At 34.4% G+C, this 18194-nt stretch overlaps 1 protein-coding gene across 4 annotated transcripts in view; it reads left to right on the top strand.

The window, feature by feature from the left end:
* Positions 1–18194, top strand: part of trappc9 (trafficking protein particle complex subunit 9) — a 310708-nt gene that overhangs the window by 90110 nt on the left and 202404 nt on the right. For all 4 annotated transcript variants that reach the window (XM_055219336.2, XM_055219335.2, XM_055219333.2 and 1 more), the window contains one exon: positions 7777–7862. In XM_055219336.2, the coding sequence (XP_055075311.2) occupies positions 7777–7862 (86 nt within the window). The remainder of the gene's footprint in view (positions 1–7776; positions 7863–18194) is intronic.

Raw genomic sequence — 18194 nt, 5'->3', positions numbered from 1 at the left:
CTGATATCCAAACACTACAATAATCTCTCTCTCTCGCTCTCTCTCTCTCTCGCACGCACACACACACACACACACACACACACACACACACACACACACACACACACACACACACACACACACACACACACGGGCATCATGCACTAATTTGTTTTAAGGGGTCACAGTGTGCACACTTCATACTGTAATCATAATTATTAACGTCCATTAATAGACTGCATTAAAACCTTTTTATATGCCACATTCTCATGGACTACACCAGCGGTAGGCAATGTCAGTCCTGGAGTGCCGATGTCCTGCAGAATCTGGATCCAGCCCTGATAAGACCTCGTCTACCTGTAGTTTTCAAGTGACTCTTTAGACCTTTATTAGTTTGTTCAGGTGTGCTTGATTAGAGCTGGAACAAAACTCAGCAGGATATCGGCACTCCAGGACCGACGTTGCCTACCCCTGGAATACACAGACAGAAAATGGTAAGAAGCATCTAGAAGTTAATTTAATTACTATTTTACACATTAATGAAAAACACACTTTTACACAGAGAACTCATTTAAACGTTACATTGATTTGCTCACCGATCACATTTGTAATGCTCATCGCTTCAAAAACAGGGAATAAAAGAAACCTTTGATGCAACATAATGTAAAGCTGTCATTTTTGTTTGTTTTCACATTTCAACGTTAAAAAAAACATGCACTGCATAAAGATACTTTTTTACTTTGCTTTTGTCTTGTTTTCAGTAAAAATAGAAAAAATCTTAAATTAAGATGTATTTTCTTGATGAGCAAAATGACGTAGGAAAAGAAGTCCAGTTTTTAGACAAAAAAAAAACTTAAAATGTTAGAATATAAAAATATATATAAAAAATATATAAATAAAAAATGTAAAATTTAAGTGAATTTGTGCTTAAAACAAGCAAAAAAATCTGCCAATGCAATTAGAAAATGTTTTGCTTGTTTTAAGCACAAATTTGCTTAAATTTTAAATATTTTTTATTGATATATATTTTTCTATTTTTTATATTTGATATTTTTGGTCTAAAAACTAGACAGATTTTCGTAGGTCGTTTTAAGAAAATACATCTTAATTTAAGAATTTTTTGATATTTTTTTGCAGTGTGCAACTTTTAAAAAAACACTAGCCTACACTGCAAAAAATGATTTTCAAGAAAAAAAATTCTTAGTATTTTTGTCTTGTTTTTAGTAGAAATATGTAAACATTCTTAAATTAAGATGCTTTTTCTTGATGAGCAAAACAACCCAATAAAATATTTCTAGTTTTTAGACCAAAAATATCAAATTTAAGTGATTTTGTGCATAAAACAAGCAAAAAATTTGCCAATGGGGTAAGCAAAAAATCTTGAAAAAAATTTTTAAACATTAAATTCAAGAAAATTTTGCTTATCCCATTGGCAGATTTTTTGCTTGTTATATGGACAAAATCACTTAAATTTGATTTTTTTGGCCTAAAACTAAACTTATTTTCTTGGGTCATTTTGCTCATCAAGAAAAAGCATCTTAATTTAAGAATTTTTTGATATTTTTACTGAAAACAAGACAAAAACACTAAGTGAGAAAGACATTTTTTGCAGTGTGCAACTTAAAAAAAAAAAAACTAGCCTACACTGCAAAAAATGATTTTCAAGAAAAAAAATCTTTGTATTTTTGTCATGTTTTCATTAAAAATATCAAAAAATTGTTAAATTAAGATGCATTTTCTTGATGAGCAAAACGACCCAATAAAATAATTCTAGTTTTTAGACCAAAAATATCAAATTTAAGTGATTTTGTGCATAAAACAAGCAAAAAAATCTGCCAATGGGGTAAGCAAAAAATCTTGAACATTTTTCTTAAACATTAAATTCAAGAAAAATTCAAGAAAATTTTGCTTATCCCATTGGCAGATTTTTTTGCTTGTTATATGCACAAAATCACTTAAATTTGATATTTTTGGGCTAAAAACTGAACTTATTTTCTTGGGTCATTTTGCTCATCAAGAAAAAGCATCTTAATTTAAGAATTTTAAGGTATTTTTACTGAACAATACTAAGATAATTTTTTCTTGAAAATAATTTTTTGCAGTGAAAAACATTTATATAAAATTATTAGATGAACGCATTTTAGCACCATATATAAACATATTTATATAAAATTATATAAATATAATTTTAATAGACTACATAGAGACCTTAGAGTTGGAGCACATAAACCTAATTCTGCGCCCTCTCTGGAGGTGAATCTAGATATAAACATTAAGAAATGTACACAGGTAAACTGAACATTGCGGTAGCTGCTGCGTTTTGAAAGTGTTGCGAGCATTTATTTTTAATTTTATCATATAACAAAATGCAGCAGCATATCCACGACCGCGCACAATGATGGCACCAGCGCTGTTTTTTTGCATCTGAATTTATATAATTCATTAACAATTCATTGCATCTAGAATGAAACACGTAATTAAAAGAAGCGAAAATCTCTGTGTGAAGTGTAGAACTGGTTATACAGTATTTTGCCTATTAAACAAAGTAAGAGATGAAAAAATCCTTCATTGATTTTGAGGTTGCATGCAAAATTGAATGTACATGAAGCCTCTGCTCACACATACATGTATGTTTCATATATTGTAGCCAGCCAGAAATACGTTTAATATATTACACAACTCCAGGCTGCTGTCTCCTTCAGGTCCTCTTGTGAAGAGAACTGCTGTAACAGTAACATTTGGTGTCTTTCACCCCTTGACAATGTTTTATTCCTCTAATTATTGTGTAATTTATTAAGTTCAACCTTATTTCATCCCATTAAATTGCAATTATCAAGATTAAAGCAATGCACTTTCTGAATTCTAAGTCTTTTTGTTATTATCAAGGTCACATCACTCGACAGGTACATTTCTTACTCTGTTAGCCTCTGGTCTCTGTTAACCACCCATAATGGACTTCACCTCCCTCAGAGCAGTGCTACGGGACCTTTCTGTGTCATCTAGCTCAAATGAAATGTTTTAAACTGCCTCCTGGGCTTTTCTCTTTAAAGTGATATTACATTTAATTGGCCTGGCCTGGCCTGACCTGTCACCATCTTATCCTCTCCGAGGTTCCTGCTCTCTTCTGAGGCATTCATCATATGGAAAGCCCTGTCCCCTGCCTCCGACTTTACAGCATCTATAATATAGACGCTACTCTCAGCCTTGCTTTAATTTCCCTTAAGACTTAGGAGCGAGACTTGGATTTTACTCTGAGTAAATTCAGTGTTGGGATTTATGCGCTGCTTAAGGAGGGATTAATAGATGCCTTGACAGAACTGGAAAATATTTATTATTTGGTGATGAAAAAATGACGAGACTTAGCAAACTATTTGTCCTGAATATGTCTGCATCACCATATGAGAGATTTTATACCATGGTAACAATATCATTGTATGCCCATATTGACATATCAGTGCTTATTCAGTATGTAGAAGCTTGGCCAGTGATCTATAATAAAGAAGAACTGTTATATGTAAGTCCATCCTCTGTCGGTTGGGCATACCAATATGGCCGCTCGAACACTTCCAGTGGGTTCACCTCTTGCTGTTAGTTTAGCGTTCAATGAGCGATTCAGTCATTTATAAAGATCAGGGCCGGGTTTCCCGATAACGATTGAACTTAGCTCTTAAGAGCTACTTAACGAACATTCGTTGTTCATTTACGTGCGTTTCCCAAAGATGCACGTTAAACGATCGCTCGCAGCTGGGTTTTAAGTGCTTCTTACGAGTCGCTATCCGTTTGTCAAGTGCTGAAATGTCACCTATAGAATGAACTCGAATTTTGTAGCAGAAGCTTGTTTAGGCTAATGATCTTCAGCTGATGTGCACTAATGTTTTTTTAATAATATTTTTCATTATTGTTTAATGACTAAATATTATAAAATTTAGTCATTAAACAATTATTTGTTTAAAATTATTTAAATGTTTTAATAATTTGTGCATAATGAAATATTCTTTTCCGTATGTAGTAAGGACTCGTCCCACTACGAAATGCCTTCTGCGTTTTATGTAACAGTTTATATTATTATTATTATTTGTTTTTATTATCTATGTTTATTTATTATTAGGGATTATTGAATTGTACCGTACATATTTATTTGGTTTCCTTAATCAGATGCCATTTCCCTTCAAAACAATTATTTTTTGATTTTAGATTAATTATAGAAGCAATTTGTAGGAACCATTTATCATTTTGCTAGTACCAACTTTTACCAAAATTTACCAAATATGTTTTCCTTCTTTATTAATTTATGTTTAGTAATTTAAATTTCTCATTTTAATTTTAAATATATTATATTAAAGTAATTTAAACAAATAAACAAAGAAGAACCCAATAAATAAATATACATTTAAAACATTACATTATCGTCATTGCAGGAATGCAATTTGCTACTTAAGTGCTACTTAAGCTACAAAGCTTTTGGGAAACGCCCTGTAATTTTAAGATGATTCGTACGATCGTTTTTACGATCAACTTACGATGCTTTTGGGAAACCCGGCCCAGTGGGTTTGGCCCACCCTGAATGACACGTGTTTTCTTAAAGGGACACTCCACTTTTTTTGAAAATAGGCTCATTTTTGAGCTCCACTAGAGTTAAACATTTGATTTTTACCGTTTTGGAATCCATTCAGCCGATCTCCGGGTCTGGCGGTTCCACTTTTAGCATAGCTTAGCATAATCAATTAAATCTGATTGGACCATTTAGCATCACGCTCAAAAGTAACCAAAGTGTTTTGATATTTTTCCTTTTTAAAACTTGACTCTTCTGTAGTTACGTCGTGTACTAAGACCGGCGGAAAATTAAAAGTTGAAATTTTATAGGAAATATGGCTAGGAACTATACTCTCATTCTGGCTTAATAATCAAGGACTTTGCTACTGTAACATGGCTGAAGCAGGCGTAATGATATTACGCACTGCCCGAAAATAGTCCCCTTGGTTACTTTCAATAGCGGGGACTTTTTTCAGGCGCTGCGTAAAATCATTGCGCCTGCTGCAGCCATATTACGGAGTTCATCCCAGTTCATCCTAGAGCTGACCTCTTTAAATTAATAACAATTATTGTTAGTGTTCTAATTTGCTTGTAATGTTTTTTTTAACCAAAATTTATTTGGAAATCTGCATGTTATTTAGTACTTTTTTATTTTTCAGTTATTTATACTTCAGTGCTCTTACACATCTTGTTTCAATGACTTTAAAATGTGGAATTTAAACGCCAAATGGGAATTTGTCTGGTTTGAACAATCATTATTCTTGATAAACTGCATGCTAGAAATATATAAATATTTTATATATAAATATTAGGGCTGTCAAAATAAACGCGTTAATAACGCGTTAACGCAAATTAATTTTAACGGCACTAATTTTATTAACGTGCGATTAAAGAAACACGCAATTTCTGTTTGACCCACAGCTGGATGAATTTAGACGCAGCAAGTGACCGCCGCTGTCTAGATGAGTCGGAGCTTGTCATAAAAATAAGAACATTAAGCTCTCGTCTAGCGAATCCAATGCTCTAAATGGTCATTAAACATCTAAAATGCACGTTTTCTGCACGCGCAGTTTTCTTTATCTGCACGTTTTCTGTGAGGTGTACCGTCCCAAATCCATATAAAGCAAAGATGCGTCTTCTTTCACTTTTTAGCTTCGTTTTAAAAAGCATTCAGAAACTATAGAAAATAGACGGTAGGACTTTCTTGATGTTAAAATAATTATTAAGAGAGATAAAGTTCGGGATCTGATTGATGTTAAAAGAGTTATTAAGAGTGACAAGGCTCAAAAGCGATGTCTGACACAGACGTCTGAAGCGCATGCACACAAACACGCGAGTGCGTGACCCTGATATATATATAGACAACACAAAATTACAGTTTTAAAAATATCTGTTTTGACAAGGATTCAGGCAGGTATGACCTATAATCTGTTATATCTGAAGTGAATGTTTGGTTAACTGTTAAGGAAAAGTATCTGTTGTGTCATTATATTAAACCCTTGCATTATCAGACCTACAGTATCTTAAAGTGGTCAGTCCCAATGTCAAAATCAAACAATAAAAGAAAAACATATATGTATATTGATATTGTTTTTGCTCTGCGTTAACAGGTATAGTTCTGTCATGCTTTGTCAGATTCCATCAATTGTTCCAATTGTTTTGAAGTTTTTTTAATAGAGAATGTTAAAATATAAATTACACATTTTTGAAAATTTGCTCATCCCAACTCAATTTGCCAGCACAGGTCACAAATGCAGCAAACAGAAATGGAGAAAGAACAAGGTCTTCTAAAGGCAAAATCATGTATAAAACTATGGCTGATGGTTCATTGAAAATGTAAACAGGCTGTTGTAGACATACATTTGCATATAGCATATCCAAACCCAGGCTGATTAGAGCATAAAAAACTTAAAAAGTGTTACATTTAGGTAAATTTAGAACAGATAAAAATGTGCGATTAATTTGCGAATAATCACGAGTTAACTCATGAAATCATGCGATTAATTGCGATTAAATATTTTAATCTATTGACAGCCCTAATAAATATATGTACAATAAGCAGCAGCAAATCGCTCGAAAATAGCTTTTGCCTCTGATGGGCCGCGAAAGAGCCGCCTTTAATATAACGGCGGCCATACGGCGGTTGGCCTGAGGGCCAGCCACGGAATGAAGGCGGTAGACAACCGGCTGCCGCTTTTAGCGGTGCGCCATCAGACGTGTTTGCGATTACATCTTTATGACGGTTCTACTGCCTCCAGAGAACCGCCGGCGGTCCGCCGACTCATTGCTATCTGGGGTCATGATTATTACGCAACTTTTAATTTTCTGTCGGTCTTGGTACACTATGTAACTACAGAAGAGTCAAATTTTAAATCGGAAAAATATCGAAACTCTTGGTTATTTTTTTATTTTGGCAATGCTAATGGTCTAATCAGATTCAATGAATTATGCTAAGATATGCTAAAAGTGATACCGCCAGACTCGGAGATCAGCTGAATGGATTCCAAAACTGTAAAAATCAAATGTTTAACTCTAAGGGAGCTGGAAAATGAGCATATTTTCAAAAAAAGTAGAGTGTCCCTTAAAGGTACAGTATCAAAAACAACCTGTTTGGTTTTAAAAGTATTTTAAAGATGATTGAGAACAGTGATACATGTTGGTTTTTACTTTTTGAAATTATTGATGCCTTCTGAATTTCATACGGCCCGTAGCGACGCTGGATTATTAGTGTCAGACGCGGCTTCGGTTAATTTGAGCATGAAATCTCCAAGCATACTGTAGATAATATTTTCTCCCTCGGGGAGCGTGGAGCCATTGTTTGGAAACGCTTAATCGGGATTAGACTTCATCTTCAGATTAATGCAGAAGGCTTTGCGAAGTTATTTCACTCCATTGGCTCTCATGTCTAAGAGATTTTTCAGCAAAAATGAAATTCAACTGAATGTTTTTAATAAAGAAGAGTCTCGTACTATATTGTGTTATTGTTTATTAAATACTCCAAGGATGAAAATTTTATATTCACAATAGCCACTGGCAGTGTAATTTGATCAAATTTACATTGCACAGCAGTGCGTAGAAACTCGCACAGCATAAAAGCGCTCGGGGCATTTCTCCAAATCTTTCCAGCTGTTGGCTGAGAGACGCAGCGCTGTTCTTGATCAGCCTGTCAACATCAACATGGCTGGATGTGTTTTGTTTTCTATATGAATATATAGCGAGTGGCATTTTTGATTGATGTCTGTATTTGTTTTGCATGTTTTGCAGATTTCCAGTGGGTCCAGGGTGATGTTTGTGAGGTGCAGTTAATGGTCTATAACCCCATGCCCTTTGAACTACGAGTGGAGAACATGGTGAGCATCACTCCTCACATATATACAATTTAATTTGTAGTTTTTAAACAAAAAATGGGAATGCAAGCAAGAGGGTTGTCCGGGGTGGCACTGGACCCCCTTGTCATCTGGCTCGCCACCTCAAATTTAATGGTCAGTTAACAGACAGTAAATCAGATGTGATAAATAGAAATGTTTAAAATTCAGCCTTGCATTATGTTTACATCTGTGCCAGTAATCCATGCAGTGCCATATAGGAATATCTAACGTGGGGTAATGTGAAGTAATCAGTGATCATGAGATTCATTCATGCTTTTTTATACAAGGCTACACATTGTTTTCCTTCATGGACTATGGTATGGACCACCTAATTTAGCCTTGGTCACCCCCTGGCCACCCCATTTATGAATCTCTAAATTCGCCACTGATGCAAATACAATATACAATTTGGCTTCATTCTTAATGCACAGTTAACCTGACAAGTGACGATTAGAAAGAACTGGATGAAGAACTGTACAGCGTTTTAATAGAAAAAAATATAGGTCACATTGCATTGCATTGACAGAGAGCGATAGAGAAACAAGAGAGGATCGAGTTCATTACAAAATTCGACCTCTTTTTCTGACCATTTAATCTTGCTAAAGTGCAAGGGCTCTTTACGATAATTACCCCAGTAAAACTCAGCTTGACACTTTAATGTCTTAATCACAGTTCAGAATCAGATCTTGTCAGGATGAAGATACAGAGGAACATCAGACCAGCATAACTCCTCATGTCCCTTCTGCCATCACTGTCAGAAACAACGCAGTTTAAGCTAAAAGAGATATGGATGTCTTATTTTAACTTTTACACTGCTGTCTACTTAATTAACTTATTAACTGTCTCTATCTTTTTAAGTGTGGGGTTGAGAGGTGATGTTCACCTTCAAATCAGTGTACCACTGGTATTCTTTGGTCTATAAGCCTAATCTTTAAAGACGAGATTTTTAAAGTTTTTCACCGAAATATTTGAAGTTGTTATTATTAATACGTGACTTATAGCAGTTAATGTTTATTTAACAAACAAAATAACGCTATAAAGTATATGAAGAGTTTGGTTCCAAAACGCGATAAACGCCATTTTTGAAAAAAAAATGTGTTACTGCCAAAATCAGTATTATAAAACGGGCAGTTCTGGTTCTTCATTCTGATTGGTTGAAACGCGTTCTAAGCCGTGATAAAATACACCGGTAACCTCACGGTTCAGACCACATTACATAAGTATCACTGCGCCACTGTTGCTGCGTACTGATTTATGAGAATAAACACCACAGTCTTTAATCATATTTTTAATTTGTCTACAATTGCACAATTAATGGCGATATCCAGATAAATGTCAATAAATACTGTTGAGTCATCTCGTCGATAAAGAGAAAACGTTGTCTGAGGAGTTTATAACTGAAGTTCACACGCCCGCTATTATCCACTGGGTGGCGATCTTTCCCAACTTAAACACTGACGCATTCACTGAAAACACCGTGTAGTACTATTCATGTCTGAATCTGATTTCTTACTAAAGTTCTTCACAAAAATGGAATTATCTCCGTTTTTAGCTGAAAATTTGAGAGGTGATAACTGATAAGAAAACAAATTAAGGTAGGATGAAACTTTTTGTTGTTGTTGTTGTTTGAAAGTGGATGGTCTGTTCTTTCATTTTATATTTATGTTTATTTAAAGAAGATCATTTTTCTGTAAGGCATTAAACTAAAACCGGGTGGCAACTTAAAAAAAAAACGCTGACGGGGAAAGAGTTCAGCATGCTTACAAGCATATTTGATCATCACTTCAACAGCACAATATAAATGTTAATGTATAAATTAGATGAATGGTGATTTATAAAATAAACACCACCGTCTTTAATCATATTTTCATTGTATCTTTGCTGCGTCTGTGTTGTTTGTGAACTGCGCTCTGTTTCAGTCACACTTGATTCTGAGGAACTACTTTGTTTGGCGGAAGAGTAATATTTATACTAATATAATTACAACTTATTTGTGTTTTATTTTATAAAATCTCTGTTCTTAATATAACAAAGTAAGTGTTTTGGTTAATGCCATTAATGTTTCTTTTTTAATCATTGTATACCACTAGTCAACTAAATAAATAAATATAATAAATATAAAAATCCGCCAAAGTTCAAATTTTTCAACTCGGGCGTCAAACGCAAAATGCACAAAAACCACCATTCGCGCGTACCGCGCCAGACGCTCACTTCGTGCCATTCGTGCGAACTAGACACTTGAATGAGGCAGAATCGTGTATACTGCGCTGCACTAAACGCATCATTCGTACCGCGAGACCTCCAGACACGCGTCAACGCGTCTTCGCAGTGACGTAACATTGAAATCACTCACGCTTGACACCTCTACCGCCACTGGTGTGAACGCAGCATTATAGTTTAGCAAACATAAGAAAACCAATTAAACAATAAAGAAATCTCTATAGTTCTCAACGACGGATTGACAATTTAACTTGTCAATCAAGAGAAAACACCTGCCAATCACGAGTTTTTCCGGCAATCTGTATTTCCGCTATTATCTTACCCAACTTATAAAACGGTTAGTTCCAATCCTTGATTCTGATTGGTCAATAGGTGTGCTTTATTCACAATAAAACACTGCTATGACCGCTTCACCCAACGGTTCTATTTAATATCACTGCGCCCTTAGCAACACCCTTAGCAACACATAAACATATAATGAGACAAAGTCTGAGAACAGTTTGTTGTTTTTATTTGAGCTTTCATGTTGTTGTTCGCAACCAGGGACTATTTTTTCTAGCGGAAGGAATGCTTTTAGTGATTTAACTTCATGAAAGTTGCACTAATATTTTTTTTACTTTAATATTGTGTGGTAACCGTTTTATAAAAGCAATAAGGTCCTCGAGGCAAGTGCTGTGTCGTGAATAAGTAACGGCTGAAGGGGTTGGGTAACTCCGCTTCGCGTCGTGCCTAACAACGCCCTTCGGCCGTTGCTTATTCACGATGCAGCACAGCCTCTCGTACCTTATTGCTTACTTATAAAACCTGGAAGTATTCCCTTAGGGCAAATAGTTCAATCTCCTTGTATGTTTTGATTATCGCTTTAAATCTGATCTCTATCAAAAGTCCTTCACAAAAACGCAATTATCTCAACTTTTTGCTCAAAATCTGGTATTTTTGAAGAAACGTACCCATATTTGAGAGGTGATAAAGGACAACAAATGAAGATAGGATGAAACTTTTTTTTGATAACCTGCGCGAGGGCGTGGATGTACTGAAGAGCTATTTATTTACATAATTTAAATTACTGTTAGTTTAAATGTACTTACATTAAACAACTATACATCATTAAAAATTGTTTTGATTTAAGATTTAGTTTTTGACCTTTATTTTAATCTGAGAATCCTAGTAACAGTAATTTCTTCATTTTTGTCAGGCGTTATGAAAATGAAAAACGGTACATACCTTTAATTTGAAATATAACCCTCAGCCGCACTCATTGATAAAAATACTCCTCCGTGATCGTCATGAAAGCATTTGATAAAACAACATCTATCGGGGCTTTTAATTCAAAGTATGCATATTTGGAGAAATATTACTTCAATTTTATATGTTTACTTCAAATTTCTGCAGTGGGGGTAATATTTCACCCATTTTTATTATAAACATGGCGATATGAGCAAGCCGGAGTCTGCAGTCATTCACACTCAGTTTGTTTCATTCATACGTGAAGCCGGAGGGCGCTAAAGTCTGAAAGTCTCATATGAAACTTTCATAGAAAGAATAAGACGTCAGAGCTCAGCAGCAGCTGTCAGTCAGACGTGAACTTGAACAGTGACCTGCAACGAGCGATCGCTGTTTTTATAATAACATGCAAATAAAGATGTTTTGATGTTTTAAAACCATGGAGACAATAAACACGATTAAGATTATATATGGTTTGTCTGTATTTTTAACGCTATGTCTGTTATTTTCATAACAGTACTGTATATTATAATGCTATGCTAAGCTAACAGCATAAATAACATAAAATTGTTTATTTTCGGTCTTATTTTATGAACCAAAGCCACATCAGATCACGCATGATTGTTTAAGCACTCGACTTTTGATGTTATAATGTGAGTTTTATTATAAATGCTTTTATTTGTAGTGTTTTGATGGTATGCTAAGCTAACGTACTAGCTGTTCTGTAAACATCTGCTGTCTGGAGATATGAGATATGTGTTTCTAGGAATAATTTTGACTGGTAAAGCTTTTTTAAGGTAAGTTTCTTTTTGTAAGAAAGGACTTTAATAAAAAGAAAGTGAATTTAGACAAAAGGAGGAAATAAAACACTAAATAGAAATTATGAGCAATTATTATATTGTTTATAATAATAAAATAAACATTTAGACAGCCATATCCCGGATTAAAAGTTGTTAATGACTCATCCGGATGCTTATTTAATGAGTCTGTTTAAAACACGGAGCAATAGGACAATAAACTGAAAGGATGTTGTGAGATATAAATAAACAAACATTAGCTTAGCATTTTTGCTGTTTTCTCTAAATAAATTTACATGACATGGGTCTAAAAAACATTTCATAAAATACAGAGTTTTAGAGGTATCATCTTCAGATTTAAAACAGAACATGGTCAGACCTGTGGCTTTAACTGCAGAGCATTTCTAGATTGCTCCAAGGCCAATTTCATTTAGATTTTCATAACAATATTTCATACATGTTTGGTGGAGTTTATAAAAAAGTATAATTTAAGCTCTCTATAACAACTTTTTTCATTATGACAGTAACTAATGTTCACCTCTTAATAAACTTCCAAGTGTCTGCTTTCAAATGAGACCAAACTTATGCTTTTAGTGCAAAGACTTCATAAACTGTATCTATTTTAGTTTGGCTATGACAGTTTTTGTGGGGGGGTTCGGAAAATGGAATGAGGGCTAACAGGTTGAGTGTCTGTTATTTATTTTATATATTGTATGTTAATATATTTAAAGAAGAACATTTTCTGAAAGGCATTAAACTTTTGTAAAAAATATAAAAAGTGCTGGCTGGCAATTTTTTTAAACACTGGCGGGGAAAGAGTTAATATCCAAAAAATTTTCCTGTTTCATAAGCTCTATATCTCTATCCTGAGCACATGTCCTCCTTAATGTTTAAACAATTTTCTAACCTGTTCAGATGTAACCATTTTAAAATGCTAGGTCATGAAAACATTTCTCTTCGAGGTATTAATTTCATTCTGGTCAGGGTTTAATTAAGTGCCTGTGATAATGGTGGCGTGCTTTGAAAATAGGTTGTACAACTTTTGTCAGGTGAAACATAAAAAAATCCACACAAAAGAGCACACATTTTTCTACAGGGCCTTTGTAACAGCGACTAAAAATTTGCCGTTGGACATCCAGGCCAGAAAGAAACACATCGTTAGCATTAGCTGTCAAGATAATTAACCTTTTCAGGAGGGAATGCAAATGAGATATTTCAAAATTCAGCTAACACAATAATGAAACCTTACACATAATATGAGCTGCAGTCTTTAGATAGTGGAGTGTGTTACAGGTTAGCTGCTGGTGGGTAACCTTCAGCGCACCAAATAACTTATTACTTCTCTGTCATTTTACCTGATGGCTAATTAAAGTTTGACTTCATAAAAACATCTCTCTTAAATTACTATGTAGCAGTGTTGAGTTTTATGGTTCGATTCATGATGAATTGCAGATGAAAGTAGTTTGATGCTGCAGCCCTAATGTTTTAATGTAATTGGGTAAAAATCTTATACTTTTGTAAAAGGAAAGGTGCTATAATGGGTTTCCTGCAGCAATGCCATTCAAATGCTATTACATTATTACCTTTTACTAGTTTGTAGAGCTTTTCTCCAATACATGGTGGGATGAAAGAGAGGAAAATTACACAACAACATTTTCAACAAAAAACTGCTAAGTTTTTATGTGGTTTTGTTGTTTCTTTACAAAGCATTTTGAGATGCTAAATATGCAAATGGTTTTAAAGTACAAGTTTTTGAAAGTGACGCCTTGTTGTCTCCATGTAAACCACGAAATGTCATCTATGATAACAGTGTAAATGCAACCTATTGGCATACGTGAGTATAACAAAACAACGACTAAGTTTACATGTACACCAATAATGTGATTACCGTTTTTTCCGGACTATAAGTTGCACTTTTTTCATAGTTTGGCGGGTCCTGGAACTTATAGTCAGCTGCGACTTATACAGTACGTCAAAATGTATTCATATGAACTAAGAGAAACCATTACCGTCTACAGTCACGAGAGTCCACTCTATGCTGCCCCTGTATTTATGTAATTCAATGGATTCAGTGATGCGGATTGACTTCGAGACCTTTTTGATCTGGATTTGGCTTGTTGTGTTAATTTAGCATTTTGTGTTAATTAACCCTGTATGCTATTGTGTATCATGTAAATAATTTTTTATGTCACTTTAACATGTCAGGACACCTATTCAGCCTGCTGTTCTGTGCTATTGTTTAGTTGAATAACTTGCATTTCCAGATTAAATGTCTATTCTTCTGCTTGGTTTTTGTGAAATCATTTTCTAAATAAACGTGACGTATAGTCCAGCTAAACTTTGTTTTTTTTTCTCTTCAAAACGCATTTTTGACTGATGCGACAGAGCGACTTATAGTCCGGAAAATACGGTATTTCCAATATTCAAATAAGGACTGTTTGCATGACTGGAGCTAACCTCTTCACTCCTGTTTACATTTAGTTTTTATTTTCTGATATTCACACATTTTAATTTACTTATGCTAAATAACAAACACGTTCTTATAGACGTATTTCGTTATTTGGTGTCGTGATGAAGACAGAAATATTATGACAGGGCCTGCAACGCTATTATACGGTACTGTTGCATTCAGGGCTTGACATTAACTTTTTGGCTTACCAGCCAAAGTGGCTAGTTGTTTTCCAAAGTTACTAGCCACTCAGAATTTTCACTGGCCACAATTTTGTTGCTGGTAAAATAAAATGTATATGATTAAACTTGACTTTAGGATCCTAAAATGACTTTAATTATAGCAAATTTACTTAGTTTAGCTAAATTAGATGCAGATTGAATTTCAAATGCAGTCTGCCACTCAAATTAAGACAATGTATTAGCTGGTATATACCGGCTATATCAGTATAGATCATATCATATATTTAGGTGCATGAAAAACATGCTAGTAAGGCATAAATAGATTAACTTTGAATTAATATATTAAAAGTGGAGCCGGGGTGTAGAAAATTAACTGAAAAGATACACAAAACCCCTCGACAACCACTTTAAATATTTATTAACAACAGCAGTAAATACTGTCAAGTAATGTACATGTATTTTACTGTCAACTTGTGTATGCAGATTGTATTTTATAAGCTTGATCATGGTTTCTGTTAAAAGTGATTTAAGACTTTTAATCACACATTTTGAGAAGGCATTATTGTTGCCCAAAGTAGCCTACATTAAAATGATGCGCGATTCCTTTGATTTCGTGTGCATTCAGGTATGCGCTGAATTTCTCTCCACTCTTGCCCTGAAATTGTGCACGCAATTTATATCTCTTCAGTCACTTCCATGCCATTGTTTTTTTTTTCCGAAGTGTGTGTGCGCCAAGACTGCGTCCTCTTGTGCATTTGCAAATCCATCAGCTCTCGCGCGCTCTCTGGAAGGTGGCATTTTGGTCCGCAACGCTCTGCTGAACGCACGCGCGTCTCAACAAACGGTCTCTGTGTGTTGCGCTGGGTGCAGAGTGCTCATGGGAGTTGTAGTTTCCCAGTGTCGCATTGCGCATCGTTTTTCATTTCGCAAAAGAAAACTACAATAAAAAAATTATCAACCTGCCAAAGTGGCTAGTGGCTAGTCTTACCCGCCACAGCCCAAATCTACCCGCATTTGGCGGGTGTTAATTTCAAGCCCTGGTTGCATTATTTGAGCCATTTCTGGTTGAAGGCAGACTGGTGACAGCGAGTTGTATTGACAGAGTTCAGGAAATAAATCATGTTCTAATGTCAAGTTTAAAACTAATTCGCCCTTAGTGCACATGACAAAAACACACGTGCACTTCAGTTAGTGTGGTATAAATGCGATTAAAGTGTTTACACAGCGATTTAAAATGGCGTCTGCCACCTGTTTTAATACGATTATACTTGCTGAGATTATGAGTTTAATCGCATTTTTTTATCAAAGTATTGTGTTTACATGAGGTAAAGTTTATTCGCCATTTTTTTTTAAAATCCCATTATAATCGCATTATGAGGGTGCATCTGTGTTTTTTAAAGCTTCTTCAACAAAGTTTACGAAATTTTGCCACTTTATTGTCTAGGGTCACTTGGTCACTTACCTCATTGTCCGTCTAAAGAAAACATCATAATGTTTTTTGCCATCTTGATTGTTTGTGTTTATCGTTCTGTGAAAAGAATGTGTATGTGCCCAGGTGTGTTTCTTTCTTTACAAAGTAACATCGCCATCTACTGGCCATGCACTCATAATACTATTTTTTTATTTTGCGAATGCGTGTAAACGCGGCTTTTATTTTTGACATTTTACAGAAACGCAAACTTTTCTGCTTTTTACCACATTGTTGTCACGTAAACGTAAACATTTTGGCCAAGTCAAGATGTGTAGTATTTTTTATCAGTCTCAGTATTTTGCGTAAGTACATTTAATTTGCTTTGGATAATGTTAAATAATTTCACTGAAAATTAGGACTAATATACTGATTTAAAAGATAAGTTGGATGCTTACTTTGGGAGTGAAGTAAAAGTTTCAGACAGACACCTTGACTGCTTGAATCATCTATTGTCCATTTAGAGGGGAGACGAGATAACAAAATATCATGATAAAAGAAAAATCCTCTTTCTTCATCCAGTTGCTGGAGTCTGAAGTGTAATGGCTTCATTCGGTCTAATATGATCAAAAAAAGTACATTTGCAGGCGTCTGAATGGTGACTCTGAGCTTGAATAGGGAGGTGAAGTATCTCAGTGAAGAGAATCTGGGTGGTAATAATCGTCCCCGTGCTCTCGATTTCAATCCGTCTTTGGCTCTGGTGCTCATCTGTCTCTGATTCCTGTAACGGGCGTTTCTTTTCACTGCAGTGCTGTGAACAAGAGCAATTTTCTCCATGCGTGATGGGAGAACATGCTGGGAAAGATTTCATCAGATATGGTGCAGGATGATTGATTATATGATATTTACAGTAAAAAAAAACACACATAAGAAAGAAACTCAAAAATTCTACAACCCTCACAATTTCTTTTCACGTTTTTGCATCATGCAGTCTTTTTAGTTTGGGTAATTTTGTTAAGCCTTGACTTTAAACCTTCTAATAAAAAATAAGGTTTTTATAGTGCTAATAAATTACATTATGCCATCTCAATCCAGTTATTAAATGTTATATGGAATATAATTTTATGATAGCTGAGTTTACAGTGCAATTTGACATTACAAGCCTTGTGCTAAAGGTTTCTATTGTTTTATAGAAAGAGCCTTACATTTGTCTCTACACTGTAAAAATGTGTATTGTTGCACTTAAATGTTTAAGTTTTGAATTAATAAGTCATTTTATCTTTTTATCTAGTTAGAAGTTGCTATAAATTATAAAAAATAATGCCAATTTTAGCCAATTCAACTTTATTTTCTACTCTTAAGAGTGCCTTTTTTCGCATTTGTTCAGTACATAGGGTGCAGTGAGAACTAGGTAGGGTCTTTGTGGATCAGAAGTTAGGTCAACCAATTATTGGTTTTTAAACTAGTTTTTATTTTTATGTTTTGTTAATTTTTTGCCATTGCTGGTAGATTTATGCTTTTCTCACCACAGCCGTAATGAAAATTCTGACAGATAAAAACACCACATGGGCTGTTTATGTAAATTGCCACCTTTATGCTCAATCAATCTGTTTTAGGTTTTAATTATGTTAACTCATTTCCCATCAGCCCTTTTTAAAAAAGTAGCCCAACAGCATTTTTTTTTATTTTCACAAAGGTTTTACAAGTTTCAGGAAAATTTTATTTTATAAATATGAAGAGTTTCGTTGCAAAACAAGATAAATCCATTTTTTAACATTTTTGAAAAAACATGTTTATTATTATGTTATCATGTTATTATTTTGTTTAATGGGGCTACTTAGCTGTATTTTTTAAGTTATGAAGGTTTAAATCAAAACAAACCTGCAGTTGAATTGAGATGAATTGGAATGCACAACCAAAAAAACGAGATTTCTGAACAATTAAAAAAACGGTGGTTATCTCGTTTTGCAACGAAACTCTTCATATATAAACATACAAATATATCAAATAAAAGAACAGACCTTCTGCTTTCTG

This window comes from Misgurnus anguillicaudatus, chromosome 20 (assembly GCF_027580225.2).
Source record: "Misgurnus anguillicaudatus chromosome 20, ASM2758022v2, whole genome shotgun sequence".
Lineage (NCBI taxonomy): Eukaryota > Metazoa > Chordata > Actinopteri > Cypriniformes > Cobitidae > Misgurnus > Misgurnus anguillicaudatus.
This window is presented reverse-complemented; position numbering and strand designations above follow the sequence as displayed.